Source organism: Numida meleagris, chromosome 2 (genome assembly GCF_002078875.1).
Source record: "Numida meleagris isolate 19003 breed g44 Domestic line chromosome 2, NumMel1.0, whole genome shotgun sequence".
In the NCBI taxonomy this organism is placed as follows: domain Eukaryota; kingdom Metazoa; phylum Chordata; class Aves; order Galliformes; family Numididae; genus Numida; species Numida meleagris.
The window spans coordinates 116,525,621-116,549,048 of NC_034410.1; the positions used below are offsets into that span (position 1 = coordinate 116,525,621).

General features: G+C 38.4%; 1 protein-coding gene across 5 annotated transcripts in view; it reads right to left on the reverse strand.

Annotated features, from left to right (window-relative positions):
- Nucleotides 1–23,428, reverse strand: part of STAU2 (staufen double-stranded RNA binding protein 2) — a 165,617-nt gene that overhangs the window by 46,151 nt on the left and 96,038 nt on the right. For 4 of the 5 annotated variants that reach the window (XM_021389098.1, XM_021389099.1, XM_021389100.1 and 1 more), the window contains exon 13: nucleotides 18,168–18,281. The exons of the other annotated variant lie outside the window; for it this stretch is intronic. In XM_021389098.1, coding sequence (XP_021244773.1) covers nucleotides 18,168–18,281 — 114 coding nt within the window. The remainder of the gene's footprint in view (nucleotides 1–18,167; nucleotides 18,282–23,428) is intronic. 5 annotated transcript variants of the gene reach the window in all.

Sequence of the window (23,428 nt, forward strand, 5' to 3'; positions counted from 1 at the left end):
CAGACTTTTAAGATTTTTGAGGGGTTGAAAAACAAAGACAATTCTGTTTCAAAACACTTTTTACACAAGTCTGATGGTTGGCACAGAAGTTAACTGAATGTTTACGTTGGAAAAATGTCACAGAGATGTCTATTAAAACCAGTATTTTTTGTGTCTCATAATAAACTACTCAGATTGTCATGTTTTCTGCAAATAAACATTCTGCCTTAGCAACTACAATTGCTATCAGAAGCCGTTCTCACACATACACGAGCTAAGTAGTGCCGAATTTTTAGGGTTTTATTTACTTTGCTGTTGTCACAAATAAAAGAAAAAAAAAAAAAGGACTTATACAAACATCTCATGCTGAAGTGAATGGATTTCAACAGCTGCTGATTTGGTGACATGGAGAACCCCGGTGGAGATGTCCCGCTGAATTAACGTCTTGGAAATGTTAAAAAGAAACTTCAAACAGCCCTTGTTTAGCAGGCGGTCGAAGCTCGCTCTCTGTGGGGATCATGTGAAGACTAGCAGAGCAGTCACTCAGCCATGCATCAGCCTTGTCAATAGTTGCCTATTTTCTCAACAGGTGTCTCAATCACACGCCATAATCCTTTCCCCCGTAGGCTTCTATTTAACAGAAATCACTATCACACATGACACTGTTTTCACTTAATGAGACGTATATTGATTTGTTAATAACTAATTCCTTCCTACCATCTCAGCCGAGTTTCAGTAGGAACACTTCTCTCTTGCCCATCTGGACCAGCAGGGAAAGTGTGAGAACTGTAGCACAGGAGTGAGGACGCATTTAATCCTTTGTTATTGCTGCAGATAAGTACAGCAAACACCAAATGATCACTCTCTGTTCCGTCAGATAATTATGAAACTGAGCTGCTGCACTGAGGTATGCATCACTATGCAGCAGTCACTGGGCGCTAGGACAGCAAAAGGCATCGGTGACATAAAAGACCTTACCGCAAGTAAATAAAAACATAGGCAAATTGTCCATATTAACTCAGATTTAAAAAAATGCTTAAATAAAAATCCAGGTAGCCATTTTAAAAGTAGGTTTTTTTCCTAGCTAACGTTCAACTGTGAGTTTTTACAGCGTTTTTTGTAAATTCAATTCTTTCTTTAGCTTTTCAAAATCTCATTTATTTTATAAGTTAAATACATATAACTAGGAAAGTACATTAAGTCCTAAGGGTAACAGCTATCAGACTCCAGACAAAGCATGAGAATTCACAGAAAACTTTAAATTCTGTACGGTTTTTAGCCTATAACAAAGTGCGTATCTGTAAGCTTTCAGTTATGCTTTTTGAGCTGTATCAGCATTAAGCAACACAACAAAACTGTTAAAAGATTTTTGTCAGACTACAACCAACAAGCCAGTAAATATTGTACAGAACTTCCTAAACTTGCACAAATCAGATCACTTATGATGTGAATTAGAAACAAATATGTATCATCGAACTACTCTGAGTTTCTTGTTAATTATGTTTACAAATTTTACGCATATTTACACCAAATACAAACAATCTCATGTAATCTCTTTACTCTTAGGCCAGTCTCTTTTACATTTGTAAAATAATGTGGGCAGGTTAGTAGCGGCATGTTGCACTTTTATAGTAACAGATCTTGCAGAAACTACATCTTCTGCATGAACCACAAATTAAACATAAAAAGAGATTTACTGAAAAATCTATCAGCTTTGCTGATACCAATGCACTGTTTTCAGACCATAAGCCCTCATCTATCAGGCGTAATAAACAAGTTCCCTAAGGAAGTTTAACTCTCCAAACATAGCATGCAATTTAATAATTCCCAAATACCTTTGAAATTCATGTCAACTGAAGTTAGAAAGCAAAACTGGTGCGGTTTGATCATTCCAGCTGTATGTCAAAATTCTTCCACATTGTTGGACAACATGAAAGTGCAGCACTAGTTCCTGTCACCCTCAATTTAAAAACTTTTGATATACTACCTCTGAGCATGGAGTTGTTTAAATACTATCTCTAACATCAGTAAACTGCATGTACCACCTGCACTGCGACTTGAATTACTGAAACACAACACTATACAATTAAAGAGATCATCTCAGATTTCAGCAGAAAAAACATTGCACTGAAGAAATTTATATAAAAAGAAAATATTTTCAATATTTTTCAAATGTGAAATATAATTTGATTGCTTATCTGATGTATACACAGATTATTCATTTATATGAGATACACCACAGCGACAAGCTGTTTTAAGTATTTTGATAGATGCGTATAATCCAGGCCAGATCTTGAAAATCCTACGTAACTGAGACTTTATGTACAAGTAATCCCTCTGAGTTAATTTCAACTACATGCATAAGCGCTCTGCAATTAGACATTTAAGTTTTTGTAACCTCGATGTGAATAAACATATATACGTTACTTCCTATGTTGCACAGACAGCTGGTGAGTACATTTTCTGCTCCGAGGTAATCTACAAGAACTTTGTCCTAATCACAGATTTAATTTTATTTCATTTAACATTGTAGAAGTACTTTGACATAAGACTGGGTTAATAATTGCTTTCACCAGGACTTCTCAGAGGTCTGCCACTTCCTGTGTGTTTGTAGACAGAAGTCTTGCATTTTTATGGTTTATTTGGTCTGCAATGTTTGACACTATGTAAGGATACTAGGCAGAGAATACGTCAGACAATTATTTAGAGAATACAAATACACCCTCAGCAAATGCACACTTTAACAACATTTACTTACAAACCTCCCTGGGCACTGATTGATTGATTCTGAATAGGAGCCCAGCCTCACACAGTTCGCATTCATCAAAAGCATCCTAATCATACCAGCATATTAACATTTTGAACTTTACTGCCAGCACTCAAGGAATGCAACTCATGAAATAATGAAATTTAGGGTAAATTGAATCTTGTTTGCCATATATAAAGACTTACTTTCAACACATGCAATACATTCTTGCTGCATTCTCGGCTTTCTTCCCAGCACAGACTAAGAATTAATAGAAAGGCAGCTATTTTGGAGCATACTTCTAATGTTGAAATATAAACATTATAAAAATTTTCAACAGGTAATCAGCAATGGTACAGACTCCATCTCATTCAGATACAGCTCATTTATTCCAGAAAATAAATAGAACAATAGATGGAAAATACTACACAAGCAAAAGAAGCGTAATGGCTACAACAGCAGCCAAGACCCTTAGACACACAGAAAAATATCAAGAAAAGGAAAGCGTATTACCAGCACAGAGTTGATGTTCCAGAACTCGACCATGTTTAGCTCTAAGCTTCAAAGGTTAAGTGTATTGACAGATGAGACCATTCTGAACAAAAGTTGGAAGAACAAGGTGAGTATGTACAAACTTCCTTGTACTAAGAGACTAAAGAAGCTTCAGCTATTCTGCTTGTGAGAGAAGGTGAGGAAGTAATCTTACAATATACTGGCTTCACCTGTCTTCAGAGAGAGGTGCCAAAGGTAACACCATTCCAAACAAGATCTCATAAGAGGTTGATCAGACAAGCAGAAAGGAGCACATCCGCTCTTGGTGTACAGAGAGAAGTGGTCTTCAACCCTCACTTTCTGCTGCCATACAAGGAATGTAAAGGAAACTTCAGCTGCAAACTCTGAAACATTGTCTTCTGAATCAATGCACTGGCATACTTGCACAGTCCACTTCAACACCTGAAAGGACTTTTCTGGCTTCTTTGCATAGCAGAAGCTAAAGCATTTCCCTAGTAATACCTATCTTAGCTGGCAACTTGGCTTTCTTACCTTCTAATTTCTCCTTGAGCACAAGAATGTGCTCAGGAGCACAGAAGTTCATATCAAATACCCCAGAGGCTCGCTCCATCTGATAAAGACCACCCCTAACAATATTGCACTCCTGCTCAAAACGTCCGTCACATACCAGGCTCTGATATTCTGAGCTGCTCCTTTTCTTTCAGTTGTGAATTTGTGCCCTAGAACAATATTTTAGAAGGGAGGTCTAGGAGAGAAGAGGCACTACCTAAACGGAGTTCTACAAGACAGTGTGTCTCTTCAAGAAAAAACCCACATACATATCCATACTCAGGACAAGGGTTGTGATTCGATGTGATTCGAACAATGAGCTTTTACTTTTCTGTACTGTTCTCCATCATTTTTTTCTAAAATCAAGACCAGATTTTCCTCTTCAGTTACTACTGCCCTCCAGGAGGCACTGGCCATACAAGCTCCAGTCACAATAACTTGTGAAAGAAAACAGAACAAAAAGGAGTCCAAAATACAAATCATTAATTATACTGTAGAAATTATTGATACATCTGGAGACTTCAGCTTTCAGTTTGAAGATTAAATCTAACTGTAGGAACATCAGTTATACTTCTTGAGATGCTGTGTTTTATTTTCATGCACTTAGACAAGATCCTTTGGCAATTAGCCAAAACAATGTCTGGATACCAAACCCAGGCAATGCAGCTACATTGGGTATTTTACTTCAGATCAACTTCTATTCACATCAGATGAACTTGCATTCCTGACTGTATGTACACTTGCACAGACCAATCATCAGGTAATCTTAATGGGACCAAACGTATGCAGACCTATAGAAGTATGAAAGTGTGTACAGGATCAGGACATTAGGACAACAAAATAAAAAAAATCAGGTTTTCTTATCAACCCAGCAGTGTGGCTACTCATCTGGTATCTTATATAAACTGAATGGGTAAAGCTCTCACAAAAGACATAGCCTTTTAAAAGCTGTGGATGCTCTTTGCTTCTGGCTACCATAGGTTAAGGTATCTCTAGTCAGAAGTCCAGAAACAGAGGACATACTCAGAACACTGGCTTCAATTTTTCTCTTGGGGCTTTAATTTGTACTCTAGACTTCAGATCACCCATATTATTTTCGAAGCTTCAAGATTTACTTCTAACTTTACTAAAACTATCCAGATATCATGAGTGCTGATGCCCTGTTACACACGGCACTGTCCATTAGGCTGCTGATGGAACATACCTTGCCTAAATATCTCACCAAGTGACAGCCTCAGAAACAATTTCTGGCAGGCTGATATATACACTACTATTTAACACATTCTCATGCTTTCTTTCATTAAAGAAGTCTTTCCAGCAAAAGGAATATATACACACATTTAATCCTACATTTTGCACTACAATGCTACCCATTTTTCTTAAATCAAAGGTTTTCATCTCATTTTTTATCCAAAGTTTTGTTCATTGAAAACAGCCGGTTTACTCCTTATCACTTTTCTTACCATTTAGTCATAATCAGATACAAGATGTTCCTTAAGGTATTTCTTAATTTGATCAAATTCTACGCTTCCGGTTTTCCAACTGGTTTTGGTACCATACCCCTCATTCATCATTTATTTTGTCACACTTGCCAAGTCTTACTATAACTCAGAGCCTGTTACATTGCTGTATGTTCTACAGGTTATTTGGATAAGAAGCGCCCTTGGCTTGTTATCCTAAAAGGCATATCATGTACACAGAAAATAAACTGTTTCTGAAGCTAAGATTTGCTTTGTTCCTCTTCCTGTCAGTGATGTTTGTTGATGTAACAAATAACTGTGACAATTTCATTTGGCCATTGACTTTAACGCAAGTTATTTTAGTTTTTTGATAGGTAAGCAAAACACTGCTGTTTCTCAGAATCACTGTAGGACAGAGGATGTACGCCTAAACATATTTAAATCCAGATTCATAAGGCAGATACAGTACGAGCTAGAGTGCAGTAAAACAACCATTCCGCTAGCTGAAAAACTGAGATGTAACGTACTTAAAAGGAATCTGTTGACGGTAAGGAATGGACTTTCACTGCTGTGCTGCTCAGCTGCTTCTTCAAGAAGCTCCTCTGGTGCTATAAATGTGTTCATGCAACTCCCTCAAAAGTAAAAGTTACTTTCACAGAGCCACTCCAGCCATGTTAAAGCTGTCAGCTTTTGCTTTTCTTTTTCTCATTTCACTATGTCTCTGTTAAAGGATTTGATAAAGAACAAAACTGAGAGTCCAAACTGCAGGGCTTGTTTAAAATTCTAAATTACGTCCTCTAAGGAATATTGGTCTTGTACCATTTAACCCTCAGAATCCCTTTGAACTGAGGACAGACTCACAGAAATAGGAAGGATGCAGCCAAAATATTATTTTTCAGTACGCTATACATAGCACTTTTACTGCAATTAAAAGCCACAACAAAACAGAGTCACTGGGGAAAGGGGAGGGATTTAGACACTTTCTGCTGACATTTGGCTCAGGTGTCACTCTTCCTAAATGGAAAACGCTTAAGTTAAAAGTACAACTTCCCATTTTAAATGAAAATATATATGGTCCCAAACACAATTTCCTTACACTCTACTAAACACAGACAGGGATGGCTAAAGACTACAAATCTTTAGGTTCTCCACTGATGCATTAACTAAACAAAAAAGACAACCTTACTTGTTTCAGAAAGCGTTATTAGAATAGGAATCTTTGAAGACAAACACAAAAGATTCTAATATGTTTAGATTCTATAATGTAAACAACTAATTTAATGCATCACTAGCAATATACAATAGTCGCCATCCTGCAACATGAATGCAAGTAAGAAACTGATGTAATCTGTGAGATATTTCAAAATAATTAATTTGAGAATAAAAAAAAGAACCTTTATTGTGTAAACTCTCCCTGTTTGCCTTTTTTAAAAGGATCAGAAAACCACAGCAGTTGAACCTTTGCTAAATGAAGGTAACAAGCAATCATTTGAACTGGCCTCTAAATTAAGAATGTGTAATTGCTTGAGAAAAGCTATTTGATCAAAAATGTTTCAAGTGTTACTTATCAGAAGAGTTCCAAAAAAATGCCACAAGATCCAGTTCATTTAAATGAGGGCCAAAAACCTTTCAACTTTTTGCAAGTTTTCTCAAGGTAGTTTGACATGTCTACACTGTTGTGTAATATTTCCCAGCATGTTAGACTTCTGTGCTAGTACTTTTGTTCTGCAAGGGCAAATCAGGCTTTAAGCATTTTGGGGTCAAGCCAACATTTGATTCCTTCTTTCCCTTCCTCAACTCCCTCTAAAACCTGTGCCTCCTTGCTTAGCTATTATGCAGAATTTGGAAAATTATACCAAATATTCCTCTCTATTTTTTTTCCCGTCCTCTGTTATTTTCCTTACAAGGACGGACATGCATGTGATGACTGAAAAAAAGTTCTCTCACAGACCAATCCCTGTTTAATTCTGATTTTGAAAGAATGATCCTGTTCCCTGGCACACTCCAAAATCCAGCCCCAGATCCCACACTGATAAAGCGGGGCACCCTATGAAGGCCCACTGATATGAACAAAGCTTCATACAGGTCCTGCTGTCCCACTAAATGAATGACAGTGTATTAGTGCAACACTTTGCATCAGTGACAATGGGATATTGAAACAAATATAACGACACAGAAATCTCCTCAATCTATGATTTCACACAGCATGCTGTGCTAGAAAAAAATTACCGCCATTATTTAAAACAACGCTGAAGTATGGAAAGCTTGGGGAGTAGTCTGAAATAGGGCTGGCTTGCTGAATAGCCTGACATTTTGAAGTCATGGTTGAGCGGGCCTTTTATGATCTCAGAAAGCAGCTGAAATCTTTAAGCTGCTGGGAGGAGCCACGTATCAGTAATAGGTGTGCTTTTTATGTGAATAGTTGAGGCGTGACAGGTACAAGGACTGGGACTGCTCGCAGCCCCAGTGCCACCAGCACACACAAACCTGCCTTCAGCACTGGTCTTAGAGCAACGCCACCAACGTAACAGATTTAGCAATAAATACGTGCCAGGATGTTCCCTATAAATCCACGCAACTGGGTTTTAGAAGTCCTGATGCAAATGTGACGCTTTTTTTACAACACTGAGGAAGGGAAGCTTTCAATTTGCCTGCAGGTTATGCTCAGGGGAATTACAGAAGGGAGGAAGGAGGCTTCCTATGTGCTGCTGGGGAGCGCAACGACTAGCTGAACGTGTCTTACTACCTGAAATTGTCTTTGCAGCTGGTCTGGCTGCCAAACGATCCATGTGGCAACTTCCAACCATTTCCAGCAGTGGCCGGGAGGTTTGGCAATGCCGCCACCAGCTGGATGTGCACTGCTCCCTGGGCCTTGCCTGGGGGCAAGCATGTTCTGTCCTAAAAATACATACACTGGAAGAAGCAGTTTTGCTTTGACTAAATCTGCTCCCAAATTTGGGACGAATATTTTTTGATTTCAACTGTAAATAGCATAACAACTTCAGAAACATTTAAGTTATCTCTTTGCTTTCTTAGTTTTGGTCATTGATGGCTAAAACAAAAGAGCAAGATTCGCTCAGTGGCCAACAGATTGGGACTGGACTATGGAAAACTGTATTATAAAGTTCTTTGATTTATAGAATCTGAATCCTTCTCAGTTTTCAGAACAGCACCCTAGCTGCTCTCTTGTAGGGTATTATGAAATGAGATTGCCCAAATTCTTCAGATGAGCAGGGCTGAGCACTCTGTTTAAGCAGTGAAAGAAGAGATGGCCATGCCAAGGTTACTGCTTCACATGCCTGTGACTGGCTAACTCTACTGCCCTGTAGAATGAGGTGGCAACAGGGATAGAATAAGTTTACATTGTCTGTATCTTGCATGAGTACATGAACAACAAAGCCAGTAGGCAAAATAATTCATCACTTTTCCCACAATTTTTGTAAATCTCAGCCAATTTTCTAGTTTCACTACAAAAGCCCATGCACAAAATGAATTATTGTTTTTGGCAAGCGTAATTTTGTTCTTTATTTTGGACCAATTTGAACTATTTTTTGAGGGGATGAAGGATGAGACAGGAGATTTTGGACTGTAAAATCAATTATTTGTATAGCCGTAAGGATCTGTGGAAAACTAGGTCTCTCAGTCTCTTTAATGATGGGAAAGAGAAAGAATGGATATAAAGAAACACGTATGACATTTACAGTTTAACTTCAGAGTTCACTGTTTTGGTTTTGCTCGATATCTCCATTTTAGTGTTTATTATCTCTAGCACTGGATCCTTGAGAAAGTAAATTACTTGGAAGCACTCTTACACTTAGCATATGTGAAGGATCTCGCTGGAATTAGACATTTCAATATTGGAATTCAGGTGGTCTGTAATGCTACAAGACGGAGAAGACGAGTACATGAGAAGCTTCTGGAGATGCAGAAGCTCCTGCATTAAATGAGTATACCACATATTTGATGCTTTAGAGAGAAGGCTGGATGGTGACTCCTTCCTTCCTGTCTCAAACCAGTGAACGTTCTCACTTGGTGACTCAGCATTGCAAAAAACTGTACACGAAATGAATGTGGGAGACAAGAGAAGAATTGTAATGCTACGTTAAAGGGGCTCTGGCAAAGAATAGAAACACCTTTTTCCCTGGATATGTCTGACACTTTCCCTCTCTAATCAAGGCAGTGACAGCAACAGTAGAAAAAGGTTAAATCATTTTCTCAGGTAGATCATTAGTGATTGAGCTGGGAAAATCTTCAGCTCTTTCTCTTTGAGGTATTTCTGTTGAAGAATACAAAAAAAAAACTCTTCAAGGAATTAAGCAGGATGCTGTTGTACAACTTTGTAGGAACTGAGTTTAATCTTGGTGCTCCTAAACAAAACTCCAAAGCTTCCTCATACTCTGCAGAGATCCAGACCTTTCATGCACTAATTCATGCCACAAGCTGCATAGCTAGGAGAGTAACTTTAAACAGTGTAGGAGCTTGCCACGGTCTGCACCGAGCATGTATGCATGACTACTTTCATGCTCTTCCCAATACTTGACTATTCCTTTGTTCTCCCAGTAGTCCTATCCCTGCCCAAAATATAAATGACTTTGCATAAAAGACTGAGAAAAGTGCTTTAGCACTACATACATGGGCCAAACTACATACAAATGAGTACTTAAGCTCTGTAAACACAACAGATAACAGGAGTTGGCTGTGGGAAGGTCATGCTGGAAAACAGTCTAAATTTACAGAAGTTCTTATACTAGCCCACCACCAGGGCTGGTTACAGAACACAGGCCTATCTTAAATAGAGAAAGGAAAAGTTGTTAAAACTCTGAGCAGACAGCTACTCACAGTACCAAAGGGATCAAATGAAAGTAGTGACAGAAGGGAGTGGTCTGTTTTGCTATCCTGGTATCTTTCACAGTACATAAGCATGACTATTCCCCCACAATTACTTATAAAACCCAACCTCCTCCATTTTTCTATTGTCGGAAGATTTCTTACAAGATCCTGGCGTCTTTGAAACAAAGGGGTGTAGGATGTCACATTTCAGTTCCTACTTGCACTGTGTAGGTGCAGTGATTGTATGATGACTTAGCAGACAAAAAGCTATGAAACGTTGTAGTACTTGAATGCATAATGCCAGCCATGTTATGTTATTTCAAGAGGAGTGAAAAAGCTAGGTGGCAAACACAGTTTTGGCAAAAACACAATTCTTCAGATGCAACATGTGCAAACCATTATTTTGTCTTGTAGAAGTATTAAGGAAATGTACGATGAAATGGCAATTATATAATTAGTGTGTTAAGCAACTTATTTGAATGACAAGTGATTAAAAACATATCAGCAAACAGACATGGAATTACTTTGATTAGTGTGTGAAAAATAACTCTGGCAAGTATAGCGTAGGCAATAAAGTAGTGTGTATATTTTCCTAATACCAGTCTAAAATGGAAGTGCCTATAAAATAGGCAACTAGTTTTTGACTGAGTGTTAGCTTTAATTTAGAAGGCTTGAAAGACTTTACCAGACCTAGAAACTGAAATTAATATAGTTATTAGACTGAAAATGCTGCTCATCAGAGGTCAAGACGAAAGATCAAGACCTTGTCAATCCCAACTGCAAGACAAGCTACTAGAGGGGTCTACTTTCACTTCATTTTGGTCTCCATCTCTGTCACCAACTTTTGCCTAGTGGGACTCTATCTATCCATTTTTAACTACTGAGTAGAAGAACCTACTCCTGTTGTCTTCCCTCTGGTTGTTCCTGCCAAGGAAAAAGCTGTTAGATTTCTCAATACTGCAAGTGGGCTGAATATCCTGCTGCAGTGTGACAAGGCAGAAAACTGACACTTTCAGCTTTCCCATGTTTCTCCAATACCTTTTGTTTTATCTTCTCGCCTTCCCTAACAGCAATAGCAGCAGCAAAAAAAAAAAAAAAAAAACACAGGATTTTTACATTTCAGAATTGGCCAGATGAGCCCAAAGTAACAGTAAAACAAAACAAACTAGAAACACATTACAGAGGATAGCAAGCAGCTGGTCTGTGGGCCTTGGAAGGCTGGTTCATTGCATGTTGTTAATGCCTTTCTTTTTATTTCCACATGCTGCACTTCACTGAAAGCCCACTTAGGTATTTTAATACAAGCAACTACTAAGGGTGTAGATCCAAAGCAGCTGAAATTCTCTAGGTTATGAGCTCCAGGTTAGAGCTGCTATGATCCTGCTCTTCCTCCTTCTGTGTGCATTCCTGTTCTCTTCTTTATGACAGATCATGCTATTGAACAGGAAACAGGTTCGAGGGCGCTAAATAAGCCAAGCATTTCTACAAGAAAATCACTTTTCTACAGAGTTAATTTTTGTCTCACCCTCTTCAAGTGACATTTTACAAGACGGGAAGCTGATCTACTGGCTTGCTGCTGTGAATAGGAAATGTCCCCCACTCCATCCCACTTGTTGTGTCTGGGCTGTCCTGCTGTCTCCCTCATTTTGGTTTTGGTACTCATCTTACTCTCAGTGGGCCAGTTCACCTCAGCAGGCTAAAAACTTGAGTTATGTTCTACCAGTTCAGTGGTTTAGGAAGCAGAAGAGTCTATAGCCAGGGCTGGAGATGAAGTCAATGGAAGGAAACAGCCCAGGTGAATTCTCCCACTTTATAGATACTCAAAGGCTGCCTGGACATGGGCCTGGGCACCCTGCTCTGGATGTCCCTGTTTGAGCATGGTTTGGACCAGTTGGATGAGGAGGGCCCTGCCAGCCTCAGCTATTCTGTGATTCTGTGAACCTCACTACTGTTGTGAAACTTCATCTGTACTAGTCACATGGATATCTTACGATATTTTTTTTTAACAAAGGAGGAAACAGACCCCAAAATACAGGCAGTCGTCATCATTTACATGACAAACATGTAAGATACCCGCAGAATGCAACAGTAGCATTTTATATCCAGTTCACATTACTGTGTAAACAAACATACCTACACAGAGCACTGAAAATTCCTGTTCTGCATCTTCAGTGAGAGGCATCCACATCAGGAAGCTGCTCAAGAAGCCCCGACTGAGAGCATTGAAAGGGTCTGGGAGACAGCAGTGCCTTGGTTTACATTTTGTTCCCATTTGGTAATTAGTAACTCACTTTTTGAAAATGAAAGATTACACATTCTGAACAAATACAGACTTTTGATCTCAGGCTCATCAAGGAAAACTTCAGCTGCTGCCAGGGAAAAGCAAATGTTCTATCATGTACATCCAGAGTGAGTTAATGTGAAACAGAAGATGAAGGCTACGGAGACAGCGTATGAACGCTTCCATGCAGTCGTGGGGAGCACAGCAGACAAGGAAGAAAGTACAAAATAGAAGGCAAGAACCTAGAGAGCCTAACCCAAACCTGCTGGGATGACTCCTGACTGCAATGTCAGCATTAAGAGGTGCAAGTTTCCCGACACAAAGATAGAAGAGCGAAGCTTGGTGCTATATATCAAAAGCAGTTTATATTTCTGTCACAAGCAAACCGTCTCCTTGAGAGCACCAGGAGCTCAGCTCTGGCCATGCCCTGAAGGTTATGGAGCTGTCAGGGAAATGGCAGCAGCCAGCCTGCTCACACCAGCGCAGCAGGAGCCTCGGCTGAGTGAGATGGTTTCGTAAGAGCAGGTAGGAGCCCTGGTAGTGAAGGGGACGTGACGGAATCACCCAGCTCTGGGAAAATGGCTAGAAGGTTTTCACTGAGTCATACTAAACCCTTCTCATTTTATTGGGGAAATCACCCCAGAGAGATGAGCACTGAATTGACAGTAAATAAAGCAGAAATTAGCCAAGAAGGGAAAGATACAGTACCAGGTGAAAGAAGAAATACTTGTATTTTTTAAAGAAAATCCTAACATTTTCTCTTTTTTTTGCTGTGGCTGGAATAAAAGTGTCTACTGAGAAATAAATCTGAACATCTAGAAAACACTAATTTCAGTCTAGAATGAAATTCATTTCAAGCGGTAATTAATGCAGTATCCAGCAAAAAATCTCTTTTTTTTCTGATGTGGAAAGGTATCTTAGCAAAAAATCCCAGTCCCATTCATCTTCTTTGGTCAGAGCACTGGATGAATTCCCATCCTCTATATCATCACTGACTGCACCATTAATCTGTTGTGCTTTTGTTTTTCTCACAGGTTAGTCAGTGACTCCAGCTGACATAAATTCCTTCGATGATGTTCCTAAGCATGCTCTTCAAACTCAGAGCATTGAAAATACAGAGATGTGGGCCTCCATACATACTAAGTATTTGCTATTACAACAAATTCTGCTTATACCTTGTCCTAAGTTTTAATGTTCCGAGCCTGTCAGCCATCCCCAAGGTGTCTTCTCCCTAGAGAACTACTTCCACCTCACCAGGAGCTGCTCACCTTTGGGCATCACCGTAAGCCCTTAACCTTGCCCAGAAACATCTGTTTGCAGGCCAACAGTGACAGTTTGCTACACAGCACATTTCATTTCATTGTTTGCTGCTGCTGTCTTTCCAGGTTCTCACCAGCAGTTTCTGAAACAGGTCAGTGCAGCAGCATCCTTTCAGCATAGCCTCCCCATCCCTGCTGGGCTCTCTCACCAAGAGGTCCATAGCTCTTGCACTCCTACTATTTCTGCTCCTGCTTATTTTTTTTCCTCCAGTTATATATACTTGAAAATAAAAGTGATTATATATAACATAACAAAACAACATAACAGAATTGTTACCTGTCCTAAAAAACAAGTGTTCTCTTTTATGCATTGCAATGTGTAGGAGAGTTCTGAAAACATGATCTAACATACAGCACATACAATGAATAGGATTAAGATGGTATGGACTCAAGATAGGGCCATAGAAGATAAATTTTCCTCCTTTTAACAGCACTTGTCATAGAGACTACTGGCTGAAGCAAAAGTTTGTAACAAATAGGTAGCATTGCCAGTTTCAAAAAACAAGCAGACATTCAGGCCTCCAAAATCATAAAAAAATATTAAAATAATGAGACTAAAAAAATACATCGGTCTTTGAGCTATCTCTTAAAATCTCTGTAGAGAACTGGTAACCCCACAATGAACATCATGTTATCTGGGGGTTAAAAACTCAGTTGTAAAGGCAGAGTATTCTATGGCAAGCTTTCAAAATCTCCGGATGGGATTAACCTGTTCTTTACCACCAGACAGACTTTAAGTAATTTCATTTTAAAACCAATTTTCATACTTTCAATTTTTTTGCTACTCTGCAACCTTACGACTGCACCCACGATGTTCTTTTTTCAGGATTTTCTTCACAGCTATGAGAAGTACAGAGGTATTTACGCTCCTGAGATCCTACATTCAGAGATGAAACACTGAGAAAAACACGAACCATTACAAAGTCACAAAAGACAGCAAAAATTGCAAGTTTCCAAAATAGATGTGCAGACATGGAAGCTGTTCAAGATGAAGTAGAAACATCGCTTTTATACTTGAACTATGCTCGTTCTGAGTTCTTGTATTTCACAGACCATCAAAATTAACCTATCTACCATTATAGTGAGTCCCGTAATTCATATTGAGTGAAGAGCATCTCTAGAAATTTAAGCTATTGACTACAAGTGGTGACTATTTTAAGTAAAAGTAGCTTGAAGCTGAGTTCTAGTGAAAAAAAGAACCTAAATAATAGTGGCCATTAAGGAAAGAGAAATTTAGAAGGAACCTGTTAGATACTGCAGAACAAAATAGAAAAAGAAATAACTCATGAAAAAATATTCTAAAAATCACGAAGTTTCTGCTGAGGAAGTTGGCAAACATGAATACAAAACCCAACAAAACAAGCTTGACTACGTAGAAATGTTTCTCTTTTTTCTTACTGTTTGCCAAAATAAAAGAGAAAAACCAGTGATGGCTTTGAAAATACTGCTTCATAACCAAACAAGATATGTCCTGTCAGTCAGATGTTTGGAATACACACTTATTAATGTACCAGAATGAACAATTTATTACAAACTAAAATTGCGCAAATGATGGAGCATTTGAAAAAAAAAAAATACTCCTATCAAACACAGAATCTAAACCAGTCTAAGGAATGAAAAGATTTGAAACAGCAAGATAATACACTTACGTAGGATTGCAGCCACACTGGTATCTGTTGGGTACAAATCTCCCACTGGATGTGAAAAGTGAGAGTTTCCTATACTACAAAAGACAAGTTCAACCTCAAAAATAGACTACAGTACTATTGGAAACCTGATTTTCTTATCTTTGTTTCTTTTTTGTTTTTGATCAAGGTATTTGGCCAGCTGTAGTCTTTTTGCCACAGCATAATGACAATTCTGGTATACATTTGTCTTATTAGACACACTCACATAACAGATTCTACCACCTTCCCACAGCAAAACAATTCCACTCTTATTGAAACAGTTTTCCACTCAAAGCAAAATAAAATGAACCAACCAATCAAACAAAACAACAAACAGCAACTGAATTTAGAGAGTTGATATCTTAAATTTAACATGAGTAAAATTATTTTCAAAAGCACAGAAGTATCTTTAAATCAAACTATGCCAGGCCTCACAGCTGACACAAATCAACATGTCTCTGCTAAAATTAGAGGTGTCCAGGTGAGTAGCCCAGTAGCTCAGCCAAATTACTATACAATGCAAAATAGATGATGCAGAAGTAAAAAATGACTTAAAGAAGAGTTTCCAGTTTTATAGTCGTATATGGCTACCTTGCATTTATTCCATTTGAAACTTTAATTTGAGGGGAACTTCTTAACAATGTACAGCAGGTCTGCTTCTTATGTTTATAAGAATAAGGGTATCATACAAGCCTGCTGTGAGTGAAGTTGTAGGAAAAAATAAGTAAAAAGTAAAATCATACCAAATCACATAGAAATTAAAAAGAAATGGGAACTTTTTTTTATCAGTCCATTAAGAGATCCAGTTCCACCACTAATTAATTCTACTGTCCAACCAACACGTTATGTAGTTTCTGTTTGTTTAAGTGATGGCAAATAATGCTTCAACCCAGTCCTGCCATTCCCTGTACCAAACAAAAGCAGTCAGTAGCATCTTTCTTCCCCCAAAAGCGGGATGCCTTTCACATTTAGAAAGGGGATGAGCAGAACTTTGTGCCTCCTGACCACCACATGGATCTCTTTTGTGATCCATGAATTGCCTGTTGGCTTTGAGATGATTATCTTCTTCTGCTCCCAGCTCAGACAAAATCTTTGCACAAGTGATGTGGGTTCAGTAATGCAACAACCACCCCATCATGCAACGACAAATCACTTTTCTCTCTTTCTTAAAAGCTATGTGGAAAATTACATAACTAAAAGAAACGATGAAGGAACATTACTTAAACTGCAAACTGAAGCAAGATTAGGAAATTCTAGCTTCATAATGGCCCAAACAGACTTAATTCTACCCATTTGTGTGCAGCCAATAATATAATCTTTAGCTATATATTTTTAACGCAGTTTCTTTCCTCCCAGAAGCATGTCCTGTTTTGAGCACTGAATGGGTACTCTTGGGATCAAACTAACGCTGCACATAATCCAGAATTTCCTAATATCTAGGTGCTTAACTTTTCAAGCTCAGTAACACTTTTTCATTTAGACTTCTTAAATATATAATTATTTAGATGACTTAAACGTACTTTTTGCTTACAAAGTCTTTTTCTGTTTACATATCATACTCTAGCCTAAATAAATGCTAAGACAAAGGCCAAGCTGGCTGGTAGCCCAGAATGTAGTTGTTAGCAAGTTGACAGGGACCACCTTATACTCATGGAAATGTCTAAATATTGTATTTGAGACATAAGTAAATTTTAAAAGGCAGTCTTTACTGAAAGAAAAACTGAGGGGATTTAGAACAGCATAAACAAGTTGCTGGATGAAATGAGGACTGAATGGAATACGTCTGTCGAAGTCGTCTGACTTACCCCAGCTCTCCATTACTGTAAAACACCAAACACTTAAGGACAGGAAGTATCCTCATGTTACCATGTAAATAACTAATGGGCTTAGTTTACGTTAACAGCTAACTCAGAGACTTCCAATTAAAACAAAACAAAACAAAAAAAAACAACAAAAAACAAACCATCAGCCTAAAACATGGCTAAGTGTTTGAATTTCTTCTCCAAAAGTAACTAGTTCTGATAATTCTTCAGGTGACTTTTCCCTTTCCTTCCACAGATTCTGATAAAATGCCTGGTAAATGCAAGCATAGTGCAATTTAATGATGGTCTGCAAAGTCAAATAAAAATGGTACTTCTTCCAATCTACTGAATATCTGAAAGGTGCAAGGTTTGGTTTAAAGTTTTCTTGTACTTGTTCCCTTCTTGCTTCGAAAATTAGTGGAGTATCAGTGTCTTGTCTTGTTTTTACACGTAAGAATATTGGAGGATGAAAGGAGTAGAATGGAAGTCCCCCTCAGTTCCCATCGGAAGCAGCAGGGTGATGAGTGACTTCTTCTCTTGGCTGTTCGCCAGAAGCCTGAATTAAACATTTTAACAATAGCCAAACAAAAGGGAGTTTTACACAGCCTGACTGAAAATCCCTTTTCCCTCTCAAATGACAGCTTCTTGTGACAGATGAGGGCTAGAGATGATGGCTTCACCTCTCTGTTTTTCCAGCTACTCATAATATTCCAGTAAAAATAGGACAGACAAGAACTGATACTTTGCAGAAACCTTACATCTGACTACAAAATCAAAGCAAGTTCTTCAGGCTTTCCTAGTATGTCTTAAGAATCTGTAAAAGGGAACATAGTTCTGCCTCCTTTTTGGGAACTCTTCGGAGATTCAGGATTTTACTATGGTGAGATAGGCAAATCCCACTGACAAGAACATGCCATACAAAAACCAAAAGATGTGTCTAAGTTTAAAATCTACTAATGCTGACATTCTGGCCTTACTAGATATTAATAAAAGTACAGGAGTGTGGGTGAAGGTATTATACCTGGTCATGGCTGGCTTCAATGGAGCTTCCGATACCTTGGAAAGTCATCTGCACGGGAGACAGTGTCAAACAGGTCATACACTCTTTGCCATTTTGTCTATCACTGTAGTGTACCTATAACAGAATAACATACGTAATCTGCTAAACACCAGGTTTGTACAAGGGAGTCATGCTACAATACTGTCCCTTTTCAACAAGTCTGTAAGAAGAATTCCAAACATTTACATTGAATTCATCTTTAATACAAAACCAAGATTGCGTAAAATATTCTAGGTAGTCACATATTGTACTGGGGCAAATTTTTCTGTGAGTCATTTGTTGGATAACTTATAAGTGCTATGTTCTCCAGTCCCTACAGCCTTTTAGACTGAATTCAAGATGTTATACCTACACAATTACAAGAACCTCGTTTCAAGTTATAGTTTCAAACTTAGATGTCATTTTTAACATTTTGTAGCTTAGTTGTAAAACATCCGTGTAAGTCATTACACCTCCAAAACCCTGGCAGTAACAGTTTTCATTTTTCAATTGAAATGCAGTATCTAATAAAATTCACTACCTTTCTTGGCATGGCTACACAATGTTGTATATTTTAATTTGATTTTGAAATTAAATCAAAATGATGGATAGCATGATGAAGAATTCACATTCTTCCTGAGATGTCTAGTCTATCTTTTTCTATGAGTAACTTGTTCTCTACTAATGTCAAGGTGTGCATGTTAAACCTGACTCTTGCATGAAATACAGAGGAAGCTGTTGCTTCTACTTGAATTATTTTTCTTGTCTTCAGGCCCCCTTCAGATAGTTCTTAAATCCCCTGCAGAAAGGACGGATTTTAATATGTTGAGACAAAATAAGTTAAATGCTGCCAGCATTTCATTATTAAGAACATGTTGCCACTCATGCTGAATTGCTGAAATATTACAATCTGCTACGTAGCTCCCAGCTTCTAGACAGGCAGATCAAGCACTTTGTTCTACAAGAGAGGTGGAATTTGGTTTATGGTGGTAATTTACATTGGCTATGTGACCCCTGTCAGAAATGGAAAGAGAGATCAGCTCTGCTGGAGACAGACCTTTTATGTTAGTATCTATTTACAGCTGTACAGATCTCAGGCAAAGGTTACGTGAAAAAGTCTCACCTTTATACGTAGGCTGCAAAATTATTTTTGAGAACTAGGAGCCATGCTGATCCTGCAGAACTGATTTAGCAACATTCATGATACTGATCTGTAAACCATGCACACTATATTCACTGTGCCTGTATCTTCCCTGCCACAGGTGCAAATTGGAAATCATTCAGCTGAAGCAAAACCAGTGCAAGACAGGTTGAGTGAGAGGAAAATCAAATCATTGCTGTATTGCAGAATTAATTTACTGACAACACACAATAAAAACAATTCAGCTGTGGCCAAAAGTTAGATACAGAATGCAAAGATCTTGCAGTCAGTATAGAAGTACTGATTTCACTCAGCCCTTGTTAAAGCTTTCTGGATTATCCCTGTCTCTCCTCCTCTCTCAACCCCCACAATACGTGCCTACTAAATTGCCTGTGGCTCTCTGCCAGAAAAGCCATACTACTTACTTAGAAACCACAAGAGGCCCCTTCACATATACAATGGTTTAACTTTGATTAATCGAAAGAAGTATGAAGGTATGAAATTTGGCTTGCAAATATAAACCGAAGTTCTTTAAATGTCAAGGACTACTGTTATGACAAGAACTTATCAAGACTCCACAACTGCAGTATCTAGTTGCAAGCTAGATATTCTGCCGAGTATGTGTTGTGGGAAAGCAATGTGGAGAAATGGGGCAGAAAAACTGACAAGGAAGATTCTGTCCGGCAAATGTGTCATAGCAAAAGAGGCAAAATCTGGTGACCTAGAAAAGCACACATTGTAGGGAACATACGGAGAAATAAAAAAATGGAACTTTCTGAACTGCATAGCATGTGGTAGGCTTGTTTTTAATGGGAGTAATAAGAATAAAGTTACAGTACACTAATGCTCACTGGAACAAAGCAAAGCTAACAAGATGAAAGAACAGGAGATACTCAGAGGAAAAATTAAAAGTACCACATCACACTATCATCTGCAAGAGCAGATTTGATCCACACCCTACTTTGAGTTCCATGTTGAAATTGCAATAAATTCAGAATTTTGGTATCTTTCTAGGCTTAACTTCCCTGAAAGAATTTCTTAATGCATTTTTGGCCTCATCTTAATGGACCGAGGCCACTACTTCATAATTTCTTAGACAATAGTCCTCTAATTATTGCTCTGTTAAAGTTCCTCAGTTTAACCAAAATAAACATTCTTGATGTTAATTATAGAAAACAGTGATATAAAAACAAAAGACTGGACTTCAAAAGGGGAACAAATTAAAATTTTGTCCTTTCATCAAGTCTTTCTAGCCTACAGATTTATACAGTCAGCAAAGAACATTCAGTTTTTCCCCTGTATTTTGGCATGTGTGTGACTAGTATCCCAGTTTGTTTAAACGTCCTGTTTTGCTATTTATCAGCCCAGCCACTGCATTCTCCAACTCTCTATTTCTGTTTCTTCTTCAAATGTGATCTGTGATCTAAAGTTTGAGAGTTTTTTGCCAACTAAGTGTGGATAGGTATTTATTGATTTGAGCAGAATGGGCACTCAGACAGAAATGGTGGTAGTTGAATAGTTATCAAATAGTCCAAATAGCAGCAGATGGTTCTAGGTTTTCAGCCAGCAATATACTGTAAATGTTTCGTCTGACGTGTCCGTGCTATTATGACTAAGTAGGAGAGGATCCTGAATGTCTATAAAACTGCTTTAAGAATATCACTATCATCCGAGGCAGGGGAACACAAAAGGCATAGCAAATGCTTCCTTCAGTATCTGTGATCGAGGACCAGCAATCTGAAGGCTGGCCAAGTGCTCCAAGAGTGTTTGCATGGCTTTTGCTAAGATTAACAACTGCACCAATGCTTTTCTTATTTAAGTTACTAAGTGCCTGTGGTTGAAGAGCTGCAAGAGCTGCCCCCAGCCTGCCCGCACTGCCTCTCTGTTGGGCAGGAGAGGAGGTGGTGAGAGCCCATGAGAAATGGCTCTACCATTGCCATAACTGGTCACTTTCCCTTTCCATATATTATGTAGATAAAAATAAAAGAGTTCTGAGAATAATCACCATCTACAACCTAATTTTCAGTCTTTGATTTTTTGTAATTAAGGGACTTAGATAAATTAGCTTGGTGTATTTTAAGGATTGAACAGCAATGAAATTTCACTCATTAAGGTTCAGAATATTTTATTTGGTTAGCATATAAGCAGAGACTTCTTTCATAAGAACAGCATTACGATTTGGTTAGAAAATAATGGTCAACACATTGATGTTAGCAGTACGGGTTGTGCAAGTTTCTGAGTTAAAACTCAAGAACCCAGCCTCAGCCTGTTAGGAGTGATTTACATGTAACTCTGCTCAAAGGTACTTCTACACAGCACGAAGCAGTGCCACCGCCAGAACCTGGCAATAATTCTAAACGAGCGCCCATTTATTGGGAAAAGCACACAGCACTGCTCGCTTTTCTCCTGGGTAACTGCACACGGCCAATGTCTGAGATAAATCACGTATAACCCGCTCAGGAATCCCAAACACAGCGCCTCATTGTTCTGTGTAGACAGGGCACAAAACTGCTGCACATAAAACGCAAAGTGCATCCCAGGCATCAAAACAATGAAATAAATCCTAGGCGACTTTTTTCCACAAGCACATGCCAAAATCCGAGCGGATTTACTCATACATCCATGTTTTTATGTTTGATATTCTCAGGAGATGCAACTGTATATCCTTTTAAAAGATTAAGTCACTCAGGAACAAGCTGTATGGCACGAGTATGCATGCAGGGGCACTACCAACAGGCGCATGCATACAGAAATGTATGTGAAGATCTGAAGACATTTTACAGCCATGCTGAAATTTAGCCCTTGTTTTTAATATTTTAAATTACTGTAGAGATGGAAATATGTTGATGTACACTTATAGCTTTGCAAAAAGGAAGATATAAAATGAATGTTTACAATGTCACAATTGAATGTGGAATGGCATAGCCAAAATTCTCAACCATGTATGTTGTTTTATAGAGGAAAAACTAAGCTGCAGTGTATAAAACTGCTTAACAAGTCGTAGTTAAGGTTACTTCTATCATAATGCTGCTCCACAAGTAGGAAATTCTCCACTTCTTTTGCATTTATATAAATACACGTCTCTCGAATCTAGCTTTACTATGATATCCTTCAGCCTGTGTAAGTGTTTCAATAGAAACAGTAAAAATATTGCAAGACTTGACTTGCAACATGCTAGTTTTACACACTTGATCAACACGCAATTTCAGAAAACGGCCATAGTAAACCTTCATACATTATTCTTCAAACACAATGTCCCTAACATCATGCAGGAGTTATTCTCCTGGTCTTCTAGTGGGCATCCCCCCTGCATGAACAAGGGCCATGTTTTACTGATGCATCACTGAGGAAGGCAAGAGAGCTGCTACGGGCACAAACTCACTTGCCTATGGCCAGTAACGGGCTGGGATGACTGCACTAACAGGAGATGAAGGGAGGGAAAATAAAGGCTGCTATTTTCACACAGCACTGCTTAGATGTTCACAGTTTGAAACACAACTTCTGTCTGGCCAAACGCTTTCTTTATTGAACATTTATTAACTTAAAAAAAATAATACGAATCACCAAAGAAAGAAGTCATCTGTGACACTGGAGTTCATGTTTCCAAACCAAAAACTACCCTGAGTCAAAGCATCAGCGGGAGACTCAGAATGCTAGGCAGAAATAAACTAGGTAATAAAATGCCATTATGTTCAGCAAGGCACAAATCTTCTGGATTGACAAGCCCCAACTATTTTGTTAGAACAAAGGATGGTATTTCTTTAAATCTGCCCCTTAAAGTGAAAGCACCGACTTTCGTCCTGAATTTACAGAATTATTTCACAGATTTTACAGAGATTGCTCTGGATTTACAGCTGAAAAACAACTAGAATGAACTCAAAAATCAGATTTTGAACCGATAATTCTGAATTGGTCACACGTCCCACTAAATACTTTTGTTCCTTCAGCTTCCTGCTGAACCACTTATCTTTGCCATGTCAGCCTTTCAGCTTACCCTCTCTGCTACTCATCTACTGGCAGTCAGGTGACCTAATAAAAAAATTCAAACCATCCTGATGATGCTCAAATGCCGTTTCATGCATATTTCTTGGTGAAGAAATAC